We start from the raw sequence: 15,392 nt of genomic DNA on the forward strand, positions 1-15,392 counted from the left end.
GCAGTTGTTGTAGCACGAGTGATGCAGATCGCTACATGTGTTGTTCATGTGACATGCACGTGATAGTTTGCCTTACCTGGCAGTTGTTGCAGCACGAGTGATGTAGATCGCTGCAGACCGCGTGGCGCTTTAGACGGCAGCCATGTGGCTCACAACACGGGTCTTGCGCCGCGCACATCTATCAAGAAATATGTACGAAAAAACCCCGATCTTATTCAATAGAACTCTATATAATATGCCACGTATTTTTTTTCTCAATTAGCCCCGTCTTCTCCGTTTACTTATTTTTCTGCTTTTCTATAAAATCGATATATATTTTTTTCAAGTTGTTTGAGTATTTACCTCCGGTGTTCCGCAATCACATTCCTCATTTCCCTCTCGAATTCCATTTCCACACTGCGCATTCATGGCCTGAAGAATATCGAATAAGCACATAATAAAACCGTGTCAATTTTCTGGAAACCTCAGAGATGAGTAAAAATATATTTAGGGAGTAGAGAGATCTAAGGTATAATTCTTTCTTCTGTTATTATAAATGATTTAGACTAGTTCGAATATTGGGATTGGAATGCAAAAAAGTCAACACGCAATGCCATATTGGTCAGTTTTATGCCTTTTCAACTACTTTTATTTGGCAGTTCTGCCTGTCTCGGTATTTAAAACTCGCCCTCTCACTGATCCCAATCTGATACCTACTGCTACGGGCCAGACCAAGGAGAACTAGATCTAAGAATCTAAAATGAGCTACCTAGATATGGGTAGATATTCTTCAAGCTAGATATGAGGCTTGAAGTGCAATTTTCAAATGTTCAAAGTATGAATTCTCCTCGTTTTTAGGGAGAAGTCGGGCTCTGACCAATTAAGCCAACTTTGCTCTTTAATATCTAAATAACATATGCGGAATCTTGAACTATATATTTAGAATTGGGAAATTTCATGCCATTTTTGCTCTGTCGTAAAATCCATGTTCCACACTTCTAGGGTGTACCTTAGTAGAAACGTTTCTAGGGTGTACCTTGGTGGGGACGTTTCTAGGGTGTACCTTGGTGGGGACGTTTCTAGGGTGTACCTTGGTGGGAACGTTCCTAGGGTGTACCTTGGTGCGGACGTTCCTAGGGTTTACCTTGGTGGGAACGTTTCTAGGGTGTACCTTGGTGGAAACGTTTCTAGGGTGTACCTTGGTGGGGACGTTTCTAGGGTGTACCTTGGTAGGAACGTTTCTAGGGTGTACCTTGGTGCGGACGTTTCTAGGGTGTACTTTGGTGGGAACGTTTCTAGGGTGTACCTTGGTAGGGACGTTTCTAGGGTGTACCTTGGTGGGGACGTTTCTAAGGGTATACCTAGGTGGGAACGTTTCTAGGGTGTACCTTTGTAGGGACGTTTCTAGGGTGTACCTTGGTGGGGACGTGTCTAGGGTGTACCTTGGTGGGGACGTTTCTAGGGAGTACCTTGGTGGGAACGTTTCTAGGGTGTACCTTGGTGGGAACGTTTCTAGGGTGTACCTTGGTAGAGACGTTTCTAGGAGGTACCTTGGTGGGGACGTTTCTAGGGTGTACCTTGGTAGGGACGTTTCTAGGAGGTACCTTGGTGGGGACGTTTCTAGGGAGTACCTTGGTGGGGACGTTTCTAGGGTGTATCTTGGTAGGGACGTTTCTAGGGAGTACCTTGGTGGGAACGTTTCTAGGGTATGCCTTGGTAGGGACGTTTCTAGGGTGTACCTTGGTGGGAACGTTTCTAGGGTGTACCTTGGTAGGGACGTTTCTAGGGTGTACCTTGGTGGGAACATTTCTAGGGTGTACCTTGGTAGGGACGTTTCTAGGGTGTACCTTGGTGGGGACGTTTCTAGGGTGTACCTTGGTGGGAACGTTTCTAGGGTGTACCTTGGTAGGAACGTTTCTAGGGTGTACCTTGGTGGAAACGTTTCTAGGGTGTACCTTGGTGGGAATGTTTCTAGGGAGTACCTTGGTAGGAACGTTTCTAGGGTGTACCTTGGTAGGGACGTTTCTAGGGTGTACCTTGGTGGGAACGTTTCTAGGGTGTACCTTGGCTGGGACGTTTCTAGGGTGTACCTTGGTGGGAACGTTTCTAGGGTGTACCTTGGTGGGGACGTTTCTAGGGTGTACCTTGGTGGGGACGTTTCTAGGGTGTACCTTGGTGGGGACGTTTCTAGGGTGTACCTTGGTGGGGACGTTTCTAGGGTGTACCTTGGTGGGAACGTTTCTAGGGTGTACCTTGGTAGGGACGTTTCTAGGGTGTACCTTGGTGGGAACGTTTCTAGGGTGTACCTTGGTTGGGACGTTTCTAGGGTGTACCTTGGTGGGAACGTTTCTAGGGTGTACCTTGGTGGGGACGTTTCTAGGGTGTACCTTGGTGGGGACGTTTCTAGGGTGTACCTTGGTGGGAACGTTTCTAGGGTGTACCTTGGTGGGGACGTTTCTAGGGTGTACCTTGGTGGGAACGTTTCTAGGGTGTACCTTGGTGGGGACGTTTCTAGGGTGTACCTTCATGAGGACGTTTCTAGGGTGTACCTTGGTGGGAACGTTTCTAGGGTGTACATTGGTGGGAACGTTTCAAGGGTGTACCTTGGTAGGGACGTTTCTAGGGTGTACCTTGGTGGGGACGTTCCTAGGGTGTACCTTGGCGGGGACGTTTCTAGGGAGTACCTTTGTGGGGACGTTTCTAGGGAGTACCTTTGTGGGGACGTTTCTAGGGTGTACCTTGGTGGGAACGTTTCTAGGGTGTACCTTGGTGGGGACGTTTCTAGGGAGTACCTTGGTAGGGACGTTTCTAGGGAGTACCTTGGTGGGGACGTTTCTAGGGTGTACCTTTGTGGGGACGTTGTACAGGCACTTGTCATTAATTCTCTGCAATCCTGCCATACTGCAGTTAGAGAAGCCGGCAACGCGTGTCCTTCGAAGCAAGAAGATAATAAAATTAATCACAAGCTTAAATTTTTTTCTTTGATGTGCGTATACACGTGATGTAATTACGTACTTGTGTCCTCCCATGATGCATCCCCGGCGTGTCAAACACTTGCAAGTGCCTAAAAGATAAAAAAAAAATTAACACCAGACACGATTACATTACCGAGTCCTGGGGCTCGTTTCTCGAAACACCCGAGAATTCTTGGGTGTTTCGAGAATTCTTGGGTGTTTTGGAAAAGATTCACCACAAAGATTCTTGTGAAGATGTTATTTATAGATTTTGATCTTTTCCGAACTTCTCGGGCCCGAAATTCACATGGCTTAAATATTAAGAAAGCTCTCGGGACCTCAAAGTCACCCGAGACTTTTCGGGTAACTTTCTGGCATTAGCAAAACTTCGAAAATAGCCCCATTGAGCGTAATTATTTGGAATATGAACCAAGAGAAAGTTCAAACTTTTCTAAAACATGAAAGCGGTTCTTGAAAAGGAAAACATGCGAAACTTTGGGCAAAAATGCAAAACATAAATTTTTCGGGCCCGAGAATTCTCAGGTGTTTCGAGAAACGGGTGCCTGGCCGAAAAATGCTTAGTATTAGAAGACTTGCCGAGTAGTGATGCCGAGTGATGGCCGAGTGATGCGAAGGCGTCACGATTACAAACTCGAGTTGTGGCCGAATAATGCTTAGCATTAGAAGTCTTACCCGAGAGTCGTGGCCGAGTGATGTTACGAGAGTTACCCGAGTCATAACCGAGTGATGTAAGGCGATACGAAACCTTACCCGAGTCGTGGCCGAACCCAAAGTTGTGTCCCATCTCATGTGCCACTACAACCACTGGACCGACTATACCACTCATGCTCCACTAAAAACAAACCATTTTATTAACAGAGGCGACGCCTGGGGAGATAGGAAGGAACAATACCAATAACGGCCGCAGCAGGGCCATGGCAAGAGAGAATTTGTGACCGAAACAATGAATTTTTTTGCAGATCCGGATACAGAAGAGGGGACAGGTTTTCTCTTTTCCTCGTATGGGAGCTAAAATCCAAAAATTACCTCCCGCAATATATAATTTTTATATATTTTGCTGTCCACTTCGGGGTAGTGTCTTTCCCTTCAACAATCCTGTATCCGCCCATAAGGTTATTCTGACGTCTCTGAACCATGACTTGGTTCCCCTCATATCTTAACGAACAAAAAGTGTCAAGAGAATCAGAACCCTTACCCTATTGACACCAGCTGAGTTCCCAGTGCACATGGACCTCACCCAGGCCATCCCGATAACGCCACCGGTCCACCCTTTATGACTAGAATGCATACGCATGTCAAACTAAAGAGGTTTGCTATAGATTAAGGGACCTCACCCAGGCCATCCCGATAACGCCACCGGTCCACCCTTTATGACTAGAATGCATACGCATGTCAAACTAAAGAGGTTTGCTATAGATTAAGGGACCTCACCCAGGCCATCCCGATAACGCCACCGGTCCACCCTTTATGACTAGAATGCATACGCATGTCAAACTAAAGAGGTTTGCTATAGATTAAGGGACCTCACCCAGGCCATCCCGATAACGCCATCGGTCCACCCTTTATGACTAGAATGCATACGCATGTCAAACTAAAGAGTTTTGCTATAGATTAAGGGACCTCACCCAGGCCATCCCGATAACGCCACCGGTCCACCCTTTATGACTAGAATGCATACGCATGTCAAACTAAAGAGGTTTGCAATAGATAAAGGGACCTCACCCAGGCCATCCCTATAACGCCACCGGTCCACCCTTTATGGCTAGAATGCATACGCATGTCAAACTAAAGAGGTTTGCTATAGATTAAGGGACCTCACCCAGGCCATCCCGATATCGCCACCGGTCCACCCTTTATGACTAGAATGCATACGCATGTCAAACTAAAGAGGTTTGCTATAGATTAAGGGACCTCACCCAGGCCATCCCTATAACGCCATCGGTCCACCCTTTATGACTAGAATGCACACGCATGTCAAACTAAAGAGGTTTGCTATAGATTAAGGGACCTCACCCAGGCCATCCCGATAACGCCATCGGTCCACCCTTTATGACTAGAATGCATACGCATGTCAAACTAAAGAGGTTTGCTATAGATTAAGGGACCTCACATAGGCCATCCCGATAACGCCACCGGTCCACCCTTTATGACTAGAATGCATACGCATGTCAAACTAAAGAGGTTTGCTATAGATTAAGGGACCTCACCCAGGCCATTCCGATAACGCCATCGGTCCACCCTTTATGACTAGAATGCATACGCATGTCAAACTAAAGAGGTTTGCTATGGATTAAGGGACCTCACCCAGGCCATCCCGATAACGCCATCGGTCCACCCTTTATGACTAGAATGCATACGCATGTCAAACTAAAGAGGTTTGCTATTGATTAAGGGACCTCACACAGGCCATCCCGATAACGCCACCGGTCCACCCTTTATGACTAGAATGCATACGCATGTCAAACTAAGAGGTTTGCTATAGATTAAGGGACCTCATCCAGGCCATCCCGATAACGCCACCGGTCCACCCTTTATGACTAGAATGCATCAGGCCATCCCGATAACGCCACCGGTCCACCCTTTATAACTAGAATGCATACGCATGTCAAACTAAAGAGGTTTGCTATAGATTGAGGGACCTCACCCAGGCCATCCCGATAACGCCACCGGTCCACCCTTTATGACTAGAATGCATCAGGCCATCCCGATAACGCCACCGGTCCACCCTTTATAACTAGAATGCATACGCATGTCAAACTGAAGAGTTTTGCTATAGATTAAGGGACCTCACCCAGGCCATCCCTGTAACGCCACCGGTCCACCCTTTATGACTAGAATGCATACGCATGTCAAACTAAAGAGGTTTGCTATAGATTAAGGGACCTCACCCAGGCCATCCCTATAACGCCATCGGTCCACCCTTTATGACTAGAATGCATACGCATGTCAAACTAAAGAGGTTTGCTATAGATTAAGGGACCTCACCCAGGCCATCCCTATAACGCCACCGGTCCACCCTTTATGACTAGAATGCATACGCATGTCAAACTAAAGAGGTTTGCTATAGATTAAGGGACCTCACCCAGGCCATCCCTATAACGCCACCGGTCCACCCTTTATGACTAGAATGCATACGCATGTCAAACTAAAGAGGTTTGCAATAGATTAAGGGACCTCACTAAGGCCATCCCTATAACGCCATCGGTCCACCCTTTATGACTAGAATGCATACGCATGTCAAACTAAAGAGGTTTGCAATAGATTAAGGGACCTCACCCAGGCCATCCCTATAACGCCATCGGTCCACCCTTTATGAGTAGAATACACACGAATGTCAGACTAGAGGTCCATCCTTTCGGACCCACACTTTATTAATAAATGAAAGCCTATCATATATAGGAAGCGTTTACTTAGAGTTTGTTCTTTTCGACAATGAGAACTTTAATCATATATATGCCAAATGCTTGGCGCGGGTCGTTATGCCTGTTACTTAGTATAGGTATGCGGCGCGTTTAAAACGTAATAAATTTTAGGCGGTTAAGCGCCGACGTATCAGAGGCGTAGTCAAACTAGTTTGGCTCACCTGAGGAACTGCGCGTTATCGTGGGGAATTGTAGGCGTGATGTACTTTGTCCGGTACTCCTTGAACTTGCCGAGTTCGGCGCCTCCACTTGTCTGTCTCTCCATACGGTCGCCATTTGTCCAGATGTCAATGTGCTTCATCACCAGACGAATATTAATGCGCTGGTAGATCTACAATGACACAATCACGTGGTTTCAGAGCCACTTAACATATCTCAATCTACTGAAAAGCCAAGAGCTCCGAGGGCTACGTTCAATGCTATGTAACTAAGATGTTTAAGCCCTAATTGGACCAATAGCTATAGCGACGTCGAGATGAATAAGTGTTTTAATGAAAGTGGAGGTGCGCGAGTGGATTGGGAGTAAAAAAAAGCCCCCCCCCCCCCCCCCACCCCGCAGCACAACCTTCGGCGCGTCCTATTTTAGAGACTATGTGGCTAATCTTTTGCTATAAAAGAATTTTTTTCGTTTTTCTATTTTTGTCGCGCCTTTCTGTGTACTTACCGCGTCCACTGCGTTACACATGATAATAACCCTGTCCGTGACAGTTTTGGTGTTGTTATGGTAACGCTGATACTTAAACAAAAGAAAAACAAAAATATTTATTATTTTTCCTTACGAAACTTACCCAAGAGAACGGATAGATCATTATTTTATTTTTTATTGTTATATCATTATAAGACATTACTTACAACAGTATTATCGACAACAAACACCACCTCATTATACCGCGTCTCGTCAGTGGTCAGATAAGGGCGATACACCTCGTCTATGTTGGACACCAGAGCACGACGCACCTGTAGACATATACCCGATAATGGAAGACAAACCCCGTTAATGCGGACCGAGACAAACGCAATACCGAGATTAAGAGAATACGATATTTGAGCTAACCTAGTAACCTGAGTTGCAGCAGTATAGGCTCTATCAACCCATTCCTTTCTGAATGTAACTCAGACACTTGGTATGGCTTTGAGGTTTATTTCTTAAATTTACGGAATACCACCTCTGTTTTTCCTTCGTTTTCGCTCAAAGTACCAATCACGTACACGTTGATAACATACTCGTCCCAAGATGCTCAGGGAACTCTTGTCACGGCGAGCTGTGTGTGGCGTGACGGTACGACACAAGATGAGAAATCTGGCTCCAGGGGCATAGCCAAGGGAGGGACCATAAGGGCCCGGGTCTCCCCTCTAGCAAATACAGTCAATCCATTGGGCATTATTTAAAATACTGTTGAAACTCCTGTTTACGCCCCTAAGGTCAGTGCTTAAAGTCACCTTTAAAAAATCCCTGTTTGTGTTGTATAGGCCGCTAGATCGAAGAGTTACAACCACAAAATTCAGTATAGCAGTAAAATTTTAGATGTTTGTTTTCTCTTTTTTATGAAAGTTAGATAAATGTCAATTGTGGTAGTTGCTTGTGTGCTTTTACACACAGCCTTATACTTTATGCAATGTGCTGCGGAGAATTTCATACTTGTAGATATCACCTTGTCCGATCCAGACCCAGCAAGCCAGGCATTTCTTTACCCAGGCTACTTACACGATAAATTGTGGACTTTACAGACTTTTCCGGCGTTGAGTGTTCATCGTTTCCTTAAAGGTTGAATGTAGATGTATTAATTCAGCTAATAAAATACCTCTTATTTATAACAAAATGCAGTAAGCATGGACATTTTTGCCCCGCATTAATTTTTACAGTAAGAACAATTTAAAAAAAATGAGACAAGTTGACACAGAAATATCAAGGCTGTTAGAAACAAGGCGGAGAAAACTTCTTTGTTTACAATATACAGTTACCGCATTTGCCCTGCTCAAAGGGGTTATCGTCAGAAACCGAGTACATCTTGTGCGCTCCTGGTTTCTATGAATATCAAAACAAAAGGAGTCAATAGAATTATCGATAAACTGTGATTCTATGTGATACGTGTATTTATACCTCAGGGTCGTCACGTGGCTCTATATGATACGTGTATTTATACCTCAGAGTCGTCATGTGGCTCTATGTGATACGTGTATTATACCTCAGGGTCGTCATGTGGCTCTATGTGATACATGTATTTATACCTCAGGGTCGTCACGTGGCTCTATATGATACGTGTATTTATACATCAGAGTCGTCACGTGGCTCTATGTGATACGTGTATTTATACATCAGAGTCGTCATGTGGCTCTATGTGATACGTGTATTTATACCTCAGAGTCGTCATGTGGCTCTATGTGATACGTGTATTTATACCTCAGAGTCGTCATGTGGCTCTATGTGATACGTGTATTATACCTCAGGGTCGTCATGTGGCTCTATGTGATACGTGTATTTATACATCAGAGTCGTCATGTGGCTCTATGTGATACGTGTATTTATACATCAGGGTCGTCATGTGGCTCTATGTGATACGTGTATTTATACATCAGAGTAGTCACGTGGCTCTATGTGATACGTGTATTTATACCTCAGGGTCGTCACGTGGCTCTATGTGATACGTGTATTTATACATCAGAGTCGTCACGTGGCTCTATGTGATACGTGTATTTATACATCAGAGTCGTCATGTGGCTCTATGTGATACGTGTATTTATACATCAGAGTCGTCATGTGGCTCTATGTGATACGTGTATTATACCTCAGGGTCGTCATGTGGCTCTATGTGATACGTGTATTTATACCTCAGGGACGTCATGTGGCTCTATGTGATACGTGTATTTATACATCAGAGTCGTCACGTGGCTCTATGTGATACGTGTATTTATACCTCAGGGTCGTCACGTGGCTCTATGTGATACGTGTATTTATACCTCAGGGTCGTCATGTGGCTCTATGTGATACGTGTATTTATACATCAGGGTCGTCTTGTGGCTCTATGTGATACGTGTATTATACATCAGGGTCGTCCTGTGGCTCTATGTGATACGTGTATTTATACCTCAGGGTCGTCACGTGGCTCTATGTGATACGTGTATTTATACCTCAGGGTCGTCACGTGGCTCTATGTGATACGTGTATTTGTCATGTGGCTCTATGTGATACGTGTATTTATACATCAGGGTCGTCACGTGGCTCTATGTGATACGTGTATTATACATCAGGGTCGTCCTGTGGCTCTATGTGATACGTGTATTTATACCTCAGGGTCGTCACGTGGCTCTATGTGATACGTGTATTTATACCTCAGGGTCGTCACGTGGCTCTATGTGATACGTGTATTTGTCATGTGGCTCTATGTGATACGTGTATTTATACATCAGGGTCGTCACGTGGCTCTATGTGATACGTGTATTTATACCTCAGAGTCGTCACGTGGCTCTATGTGATACGTGTATTTATACATCAGGGTCGTCACGTGGCTCTATGTGATACGTGTATTATACCTCAGGGTCGTCATGTGGCTCTATGTGATACGTGTATTATACCTCAGGGTCGTCATGTGGCTCTATGTGATACGTGTATTATACATCAGAGTCGTCACGTGGCTCTATGTGATACGTGTATTTATACATCAGAGTCGTCATGTGGCTCTATGTGATACGTGTATTTATACCTCAGGGTCGTCACGTGGCTCTATGTGATACGTGTATTTATACCTCAGGGTCGTCATGTGGCTCTATGTGATACGTGTATTTATACCTCAGGGTCGTCTTGTGGCTCTATGTGATACGTGTATTATACATCAGGGTCGTCCTGTGGCTCTATGTGATACGTGTATTTATACCTCAGGGTCGTCACGTGGCTCTATGTGATACGTGTATTTATACCTCAGGGTCGTCACGTGGCTGTATGTGATACGTGTATTTGTCATGTGGCTCTATGTGATACGTGTATTTATACATCAGGGTCGTCACGTGGCTCTATGTGATACGTGTATTATACATCAGGGTCGTCCTGTGGCTCTATGTGATACGTGTATTTATACCTCAGTGTCGTCACGTGGCTCTATGTGATACGTGTATTTATACCTCAGGGTCGTCACGTGGCTCTATGTGATACGTGTATTTGTCATGTGGCTCTATGTGATACGTGTATTTATACATCAGGGTCGTCACGTGGCTCTATGTGATACGTGTATTATACATCAGGGTCGTCCTGTGGCTCTATGTGATACGTGTATTTATACCTCAGGTCGTCACGTGGCTCTATGTGATACGTGTATTTATACCTCAGGGTCGTCACGTGGCTCTATGTTATACGTGTATTTGTCATGTGGCTCTATGTGATACGTGTATTTATACATCAGGGTCGTCACGTGGCTCTATGTGATACGTGTATTATACATCAGGGTCGTCCTGTGGCTCTATGTGATACGTGTATTTATACCTCAGGGTCGTCACGTGGCTCTATGTGATACGTGTATTTATACCTCAGGGTCGTCACGTGGCTCTATGTGATACGTGTATTTGTCATGTGGCTCTATGTGATACGTGTATTTATACATCAGGGTCGTCACGTGGCTCTATGTGATACGTGTATTTATACCTCAGAGTCGTCACGTGGCTCTATGTGATACGTGTATTTATACATCAGGGTCGTCACGTGGCTCTATGTGATACGTGTATTATACCTCAGGGTCGTCATGTGGCTCTATGTGATACGTGTATTATACCTCAGGGTCGTCATGTGGCTCTATGTGATACGTGTATTATACATCAGAGTCGTCACGTGGCTCTATGTGATACGTGTATTTATACATCAGAGTCGTCATGTGGCTCTATGTGATACGTGTATTTATACCTCAGGGTCGTCACGTGGCTCTATGTGATACGTGTATTTATACCTCAGGGTCGTCATGTGGCTCTATGTGATACGTGTATTTATACCTCAGGGTCGTCACGTGGCTCTATGTGATACGTGTATTTATACCTCAGGGTCGTCATGTGGCTCTATGTGATACGTGTATTTATACCTCAGGGTCGTCTTGTGGCTCTATGTGATACGTGTATTATACATCAGGGTCCTCCTGTGGCTCTATGTGATACGTGTATTTATACCTCAGGGTCGTCACGTGGCTCTATGTGATACGTGTATTTATACCTCAGGGTCGTCACGTGGCTGTATGTGATACGTGTATTTGTCATGTGGCTCTATGTGATACGTGTATTTATACATCAGGGACGTCACGTGGCTCTATGTGATACGTGTATTATACATCAGGGTCGTCCTGTGGCTCTATGTGATACGTGTATTTATACCTCAGGGTCGTCACGTGGCTCTATGTGATACGTGTATTTATACCTCAGGGTCGTCACGTGGCTCTATGTGATACGTGTATTTGTCATGTGGCTCTATGTGATACGTGTATTTATACATCAGGGTCGTCCTGTGGCTCTATGTGATACGTGTATTTATACCTCAGAGTCGTCACGTGGCTCTATGTGATACGTGTATTTATACATCAGAGTCGTCACGTGGCTCTATGTGATACGTGTATTTATACATCAGAGTCGTCACGTGGCTCTATGTGATACGTGTATTTATACCTCAGGGTCGTCATGTGGCTCTATCTGATACGTGTATTTATACCTCAGGGTCGTCATGCGGCTCTATATGATACGTGTATTTATACCTCAGAGTCGTCATGTGGCTCTATGTGATACGTGTATTTATACCTCAGGGTCGTCATGTGGCTCTATGTGATACGTGTATTTATACCTCAGGGTCGTCATGTGGCTCTATATGATACGTGTATTTATACCTCAGAGTCGTCATGTGGCTCTATGTGATACGTGTATTTATACCTCAGGGTCGTCATGTGGCTCTATGTGATACGTGTATTTATACCTCAGGGTCGTCACGTGGCTCTATGTGATAAGTGTATTTATACCTCAGGGTCGTCACGTGGCTCTATGTGATACGTGTATTTATACCTCAGAGTCGTCATGTGGCTCTATGTGATACGTGTATTCATACCTCAGGGTCGTCATGTGGCTCTATGTGATACGTGTATTATACCTCAGGGTCGTCATGTGGCTCTATGTGATACGTGTATTTATACCTCAGGGTCGTCATGTGGCTCTATGTGATACGTGTATTTATACCTCAGGGTCGTCATGTGGCTCTATGTGATACGTGTATTTATACCTCAGGGTCGTCATGTGGCTCTATGTGATACGTGTTTTTATACCTCAAGGTCGTCCTGTGGCGTTATGTGATACGTGTATTTATACATCAGGGTCGTCACGTGGCTCTATGTGATACGTGTATTTATACATCAGAGTCGTCATGTGGCTCTATGTGATACGTGTATTATACATCAGGGTCGTCCTGTGGCTCTATGTGATACGTGTATTTATACCTCATGGTCGTCATGTGGCTCTATGTGATACGTGTATTTATACATCAAGGTCGTCACGTGGCTCTATGTGATACGTGTATTATACCTCAGGGTCGTCATGTGGCTCTATGTGATACGTGTATTATACATCAGAGTCGTCACGTGGCTCTCTGTGATACGTGTATTTATACATCAGAGTCGTCACGTGGCTCTATGTGATACGTGTATTTATACCTCAGGGTCGTCATGTGGCTCTATGTGATACGTGTATTATACCTCAGGGTCGTCATGTGGCTCTATATGATACGTGTATTTATACCTCAGAGTCGTCATGTGGCTCTATGTGATACGTGTATTTATACCTCAGGGTCGTCATGTGGCTCTATGTGATACGTGTATTTATACCTCAGGGTCGTCATTTGGCTCTATGTGATACGTGTATTTATACCTCAGGGTCGTCATGTGGCTCTATATGATACGTGTATTTATACCTCAGAGTCGTCATGTGGCTCTATGTGATACGTGTATTTATACATCAGAGTCGTCACGTGGCTCTATGTGATACGTGTATTTATACATCAGAGTCGTCACGTGGCTCTATGTGATACGTGTATTATACCTCAGGGTCGTCATGTGGCTCTATGTGATACGTGTATTTATACCTCAGGGTCGTCATGTGGCTCTATGTGATACGTGTATTTATACATCAGAGTCGTCATGTGGCTCTATGTGATACGTGTATTTATACCTCAGAGTCGTCATGTGGCTCTATGTGATACGTGTATTTATACCTCAGAGTCGTCATGTGGCTCTGTGATACGTGTATTTATACCTCAGGGTCGTCACGTGGCTCTATATGATACGTGTATTTATACCTCAGAGTCGTCATGTGGCTCTATGTGATACGTGTATTATACCTCAGGGTCGTCATGTGGCTCTATGTGATACATGTATTTATACCTCAGGGTCGTCACGTGGCTCTATATGATACGTGTATTTATACATCAGAGTCGTCACGTGGCTCTATGTGATACGTGTATTTATACATCAGAGTCGTCATGTGGCTCTATGTGATACGTGTATTTATACCTCAGAGTCGTCATGTGGCTCTATGTGATACGTGTATTTATACCTCAGAGTCGTCATGTGGCTCTATGTGATACGTGTATTATACCTCAGGGTCGTCATGTGGCTCTATGTGATACGTGTATTTATACATCAGAGTCGTCATGTGGCTCTATGTGATACGTGTATTTGTACATCAGGGTCGTCATGTGGCTCTATGTGATACGTGTATTTATACATCAGAGTAGTCACGTGGCTCTATGTGATACGTGTATTTATACCTCAAGGTCGTCACGTGGCTCTATGTGATACGTGTATTTATACATCAGAGTCGTCACGTGGCTCTATGTGATACGTGTATTTATACATCAGAGTCGTCATGTGGCTCTATGTGATACGTCTATATATACATCAGAGTCGTCACGTGGCTCTATGTGATACGTGTATTATACATCAGGGTCGTCCTGTGGCTCTATGTGATACGTGTATTTATACCTCAGGGTCGTCACGTGGCTCTATGTGATACGTGTATTTATACCTCAGGGTCGTCACGTGGCTCTATGTGATACGTGTATTTGTCATGTGGCTCTATGTGATACGTGTATTTATACATCAGGGTCGTCCTGTGGCTCTATGTGATACGTGTATTTATACCTCAGAGTCGTCACGTGGCTCTATGTGATACGTGTATTTATACATCAGAGTCGTCACGTGGCTCTATGTGATACGTGTATTTATACATCAGAGTCGTCACGTGGCTCTATGTGATACGTGTATTTATACCTCAGGGTCGTCATGTGGCTCTATGTGATACGTGTATTTATACCTCAGGGTCGTCATGCGGCTCTATATGATACGTGTATTTATACCTCAGAGTCGTCATGTGGCTCTATGTGATACGTGTATTTATACCTCAGGGTCGTCATGTGGCTCTATGTGATACGTGTATTTATACCTCAGGGTCGTCATGTGGCTCTATATGATACGTGTATTTATACCTCAGAGTCGTCATGTGGCTCTATGTGATACGTGTATTTATACCTCAGGGTCGTCATGTGGCTCTATGTGATACGTGTATTTATACCTCAGGGTCGTCACGTGGCTCTATGTGATAAGTGTATTTATACCTCAGGGTCGTCACGTGGCTCTATGTGATACGTGTATTTATACCTCAGAGTCGTCATGTGGCTCTATGTGATACGTGTATTCATACCTCAGGGTCGTCATGTGGCTCTATGTGATACGTGTATTATACCTCAGGGTCGTCATGTGGCTCTATGTGATACGTGTATTTATACCTCAGGGTCGTCATGTGGCTCTATGTGATACGTGTATTTATACCTCAGGGTCGTCATGTGGCTCTATGTGATACGTGTATTTATACCTCAGGGTCGTCATGTGGCTCTATGTGATACGTGTTTTTATACCTCAAGGTCGTCCTGTGGCTCTATGTGATACGTGTATTTATACATCAGGGTCGTCACGTGGCTCTATGTGATACGTGTATTTATACATCAGAGTCG

General features: G+C 44.6%; 1 protein-coding gene across 1 annotated transcript in view; it reads right to left on the reverse strand.

Moving 5' to 3' along the window:
- Positions 1–15,392, reverse strand: part of LOC5520095 (disintegrin and metalloproteinase domain-containing protein 9) — a 51,207-nt gene that overhangs the window by 13,842 nt on the left and 21,973 nt on the right. The window contains exons 8-18 of the mRNA XM_048725229.1: positions 8,339–8,402; positions 8,082–8,134; positions 7,229–7,333; positions 7,041–7,112; positions 6,538–6,707; positions 4,150–4,231; positions 3,705–3,786; positions 2,995–3,043; positions 2,826–2,910; positions 343–411; positions 77–178 (exon numbers count right to left, since the gene is read on the reverse strand). Of these exons, the coding sequence (XP_048581186.1) occupies positions 77–178; positions 343–411; positions 2,826–2,910; positions 2,995–3,043; positions 3,705–3,786; positions 4,150–4,231; positions 6,538–6,707; positions 7,041–7,112; positions 7,229–7,333; positions 8,082–8,134; positions 8,339–8,402 (933 nt within the window). The remainder of the gene's footprint in view (positions 1–76; positions 179–342; positions 412–2,825; positions 2,911–2,994; positions 3,044–3,704; positions 3,787–4,149; positions 4,232–6,537; positions 6,708–7,040; positions 7,113–7,228; positions 7,334–8,081; positions 8,135–8,338; positions 8,403–15,392) is intronic.

The sequence above is a fragment of the Nematostella vectensis genome, chromosome 3 (assembly GCF_932526225.1).
Source record: "Nematostella vectensis chromosome 3, jaNemVect1.1, whole genome shotgun sequence".
Taxonomy (NCBI): domain Eukaryota; kingdom Metazoa; phylum Cnidaria; class Anthozoa; order Actiniaria; family Edwardsiidae; genus Nematostella; species Nematostella vectensis.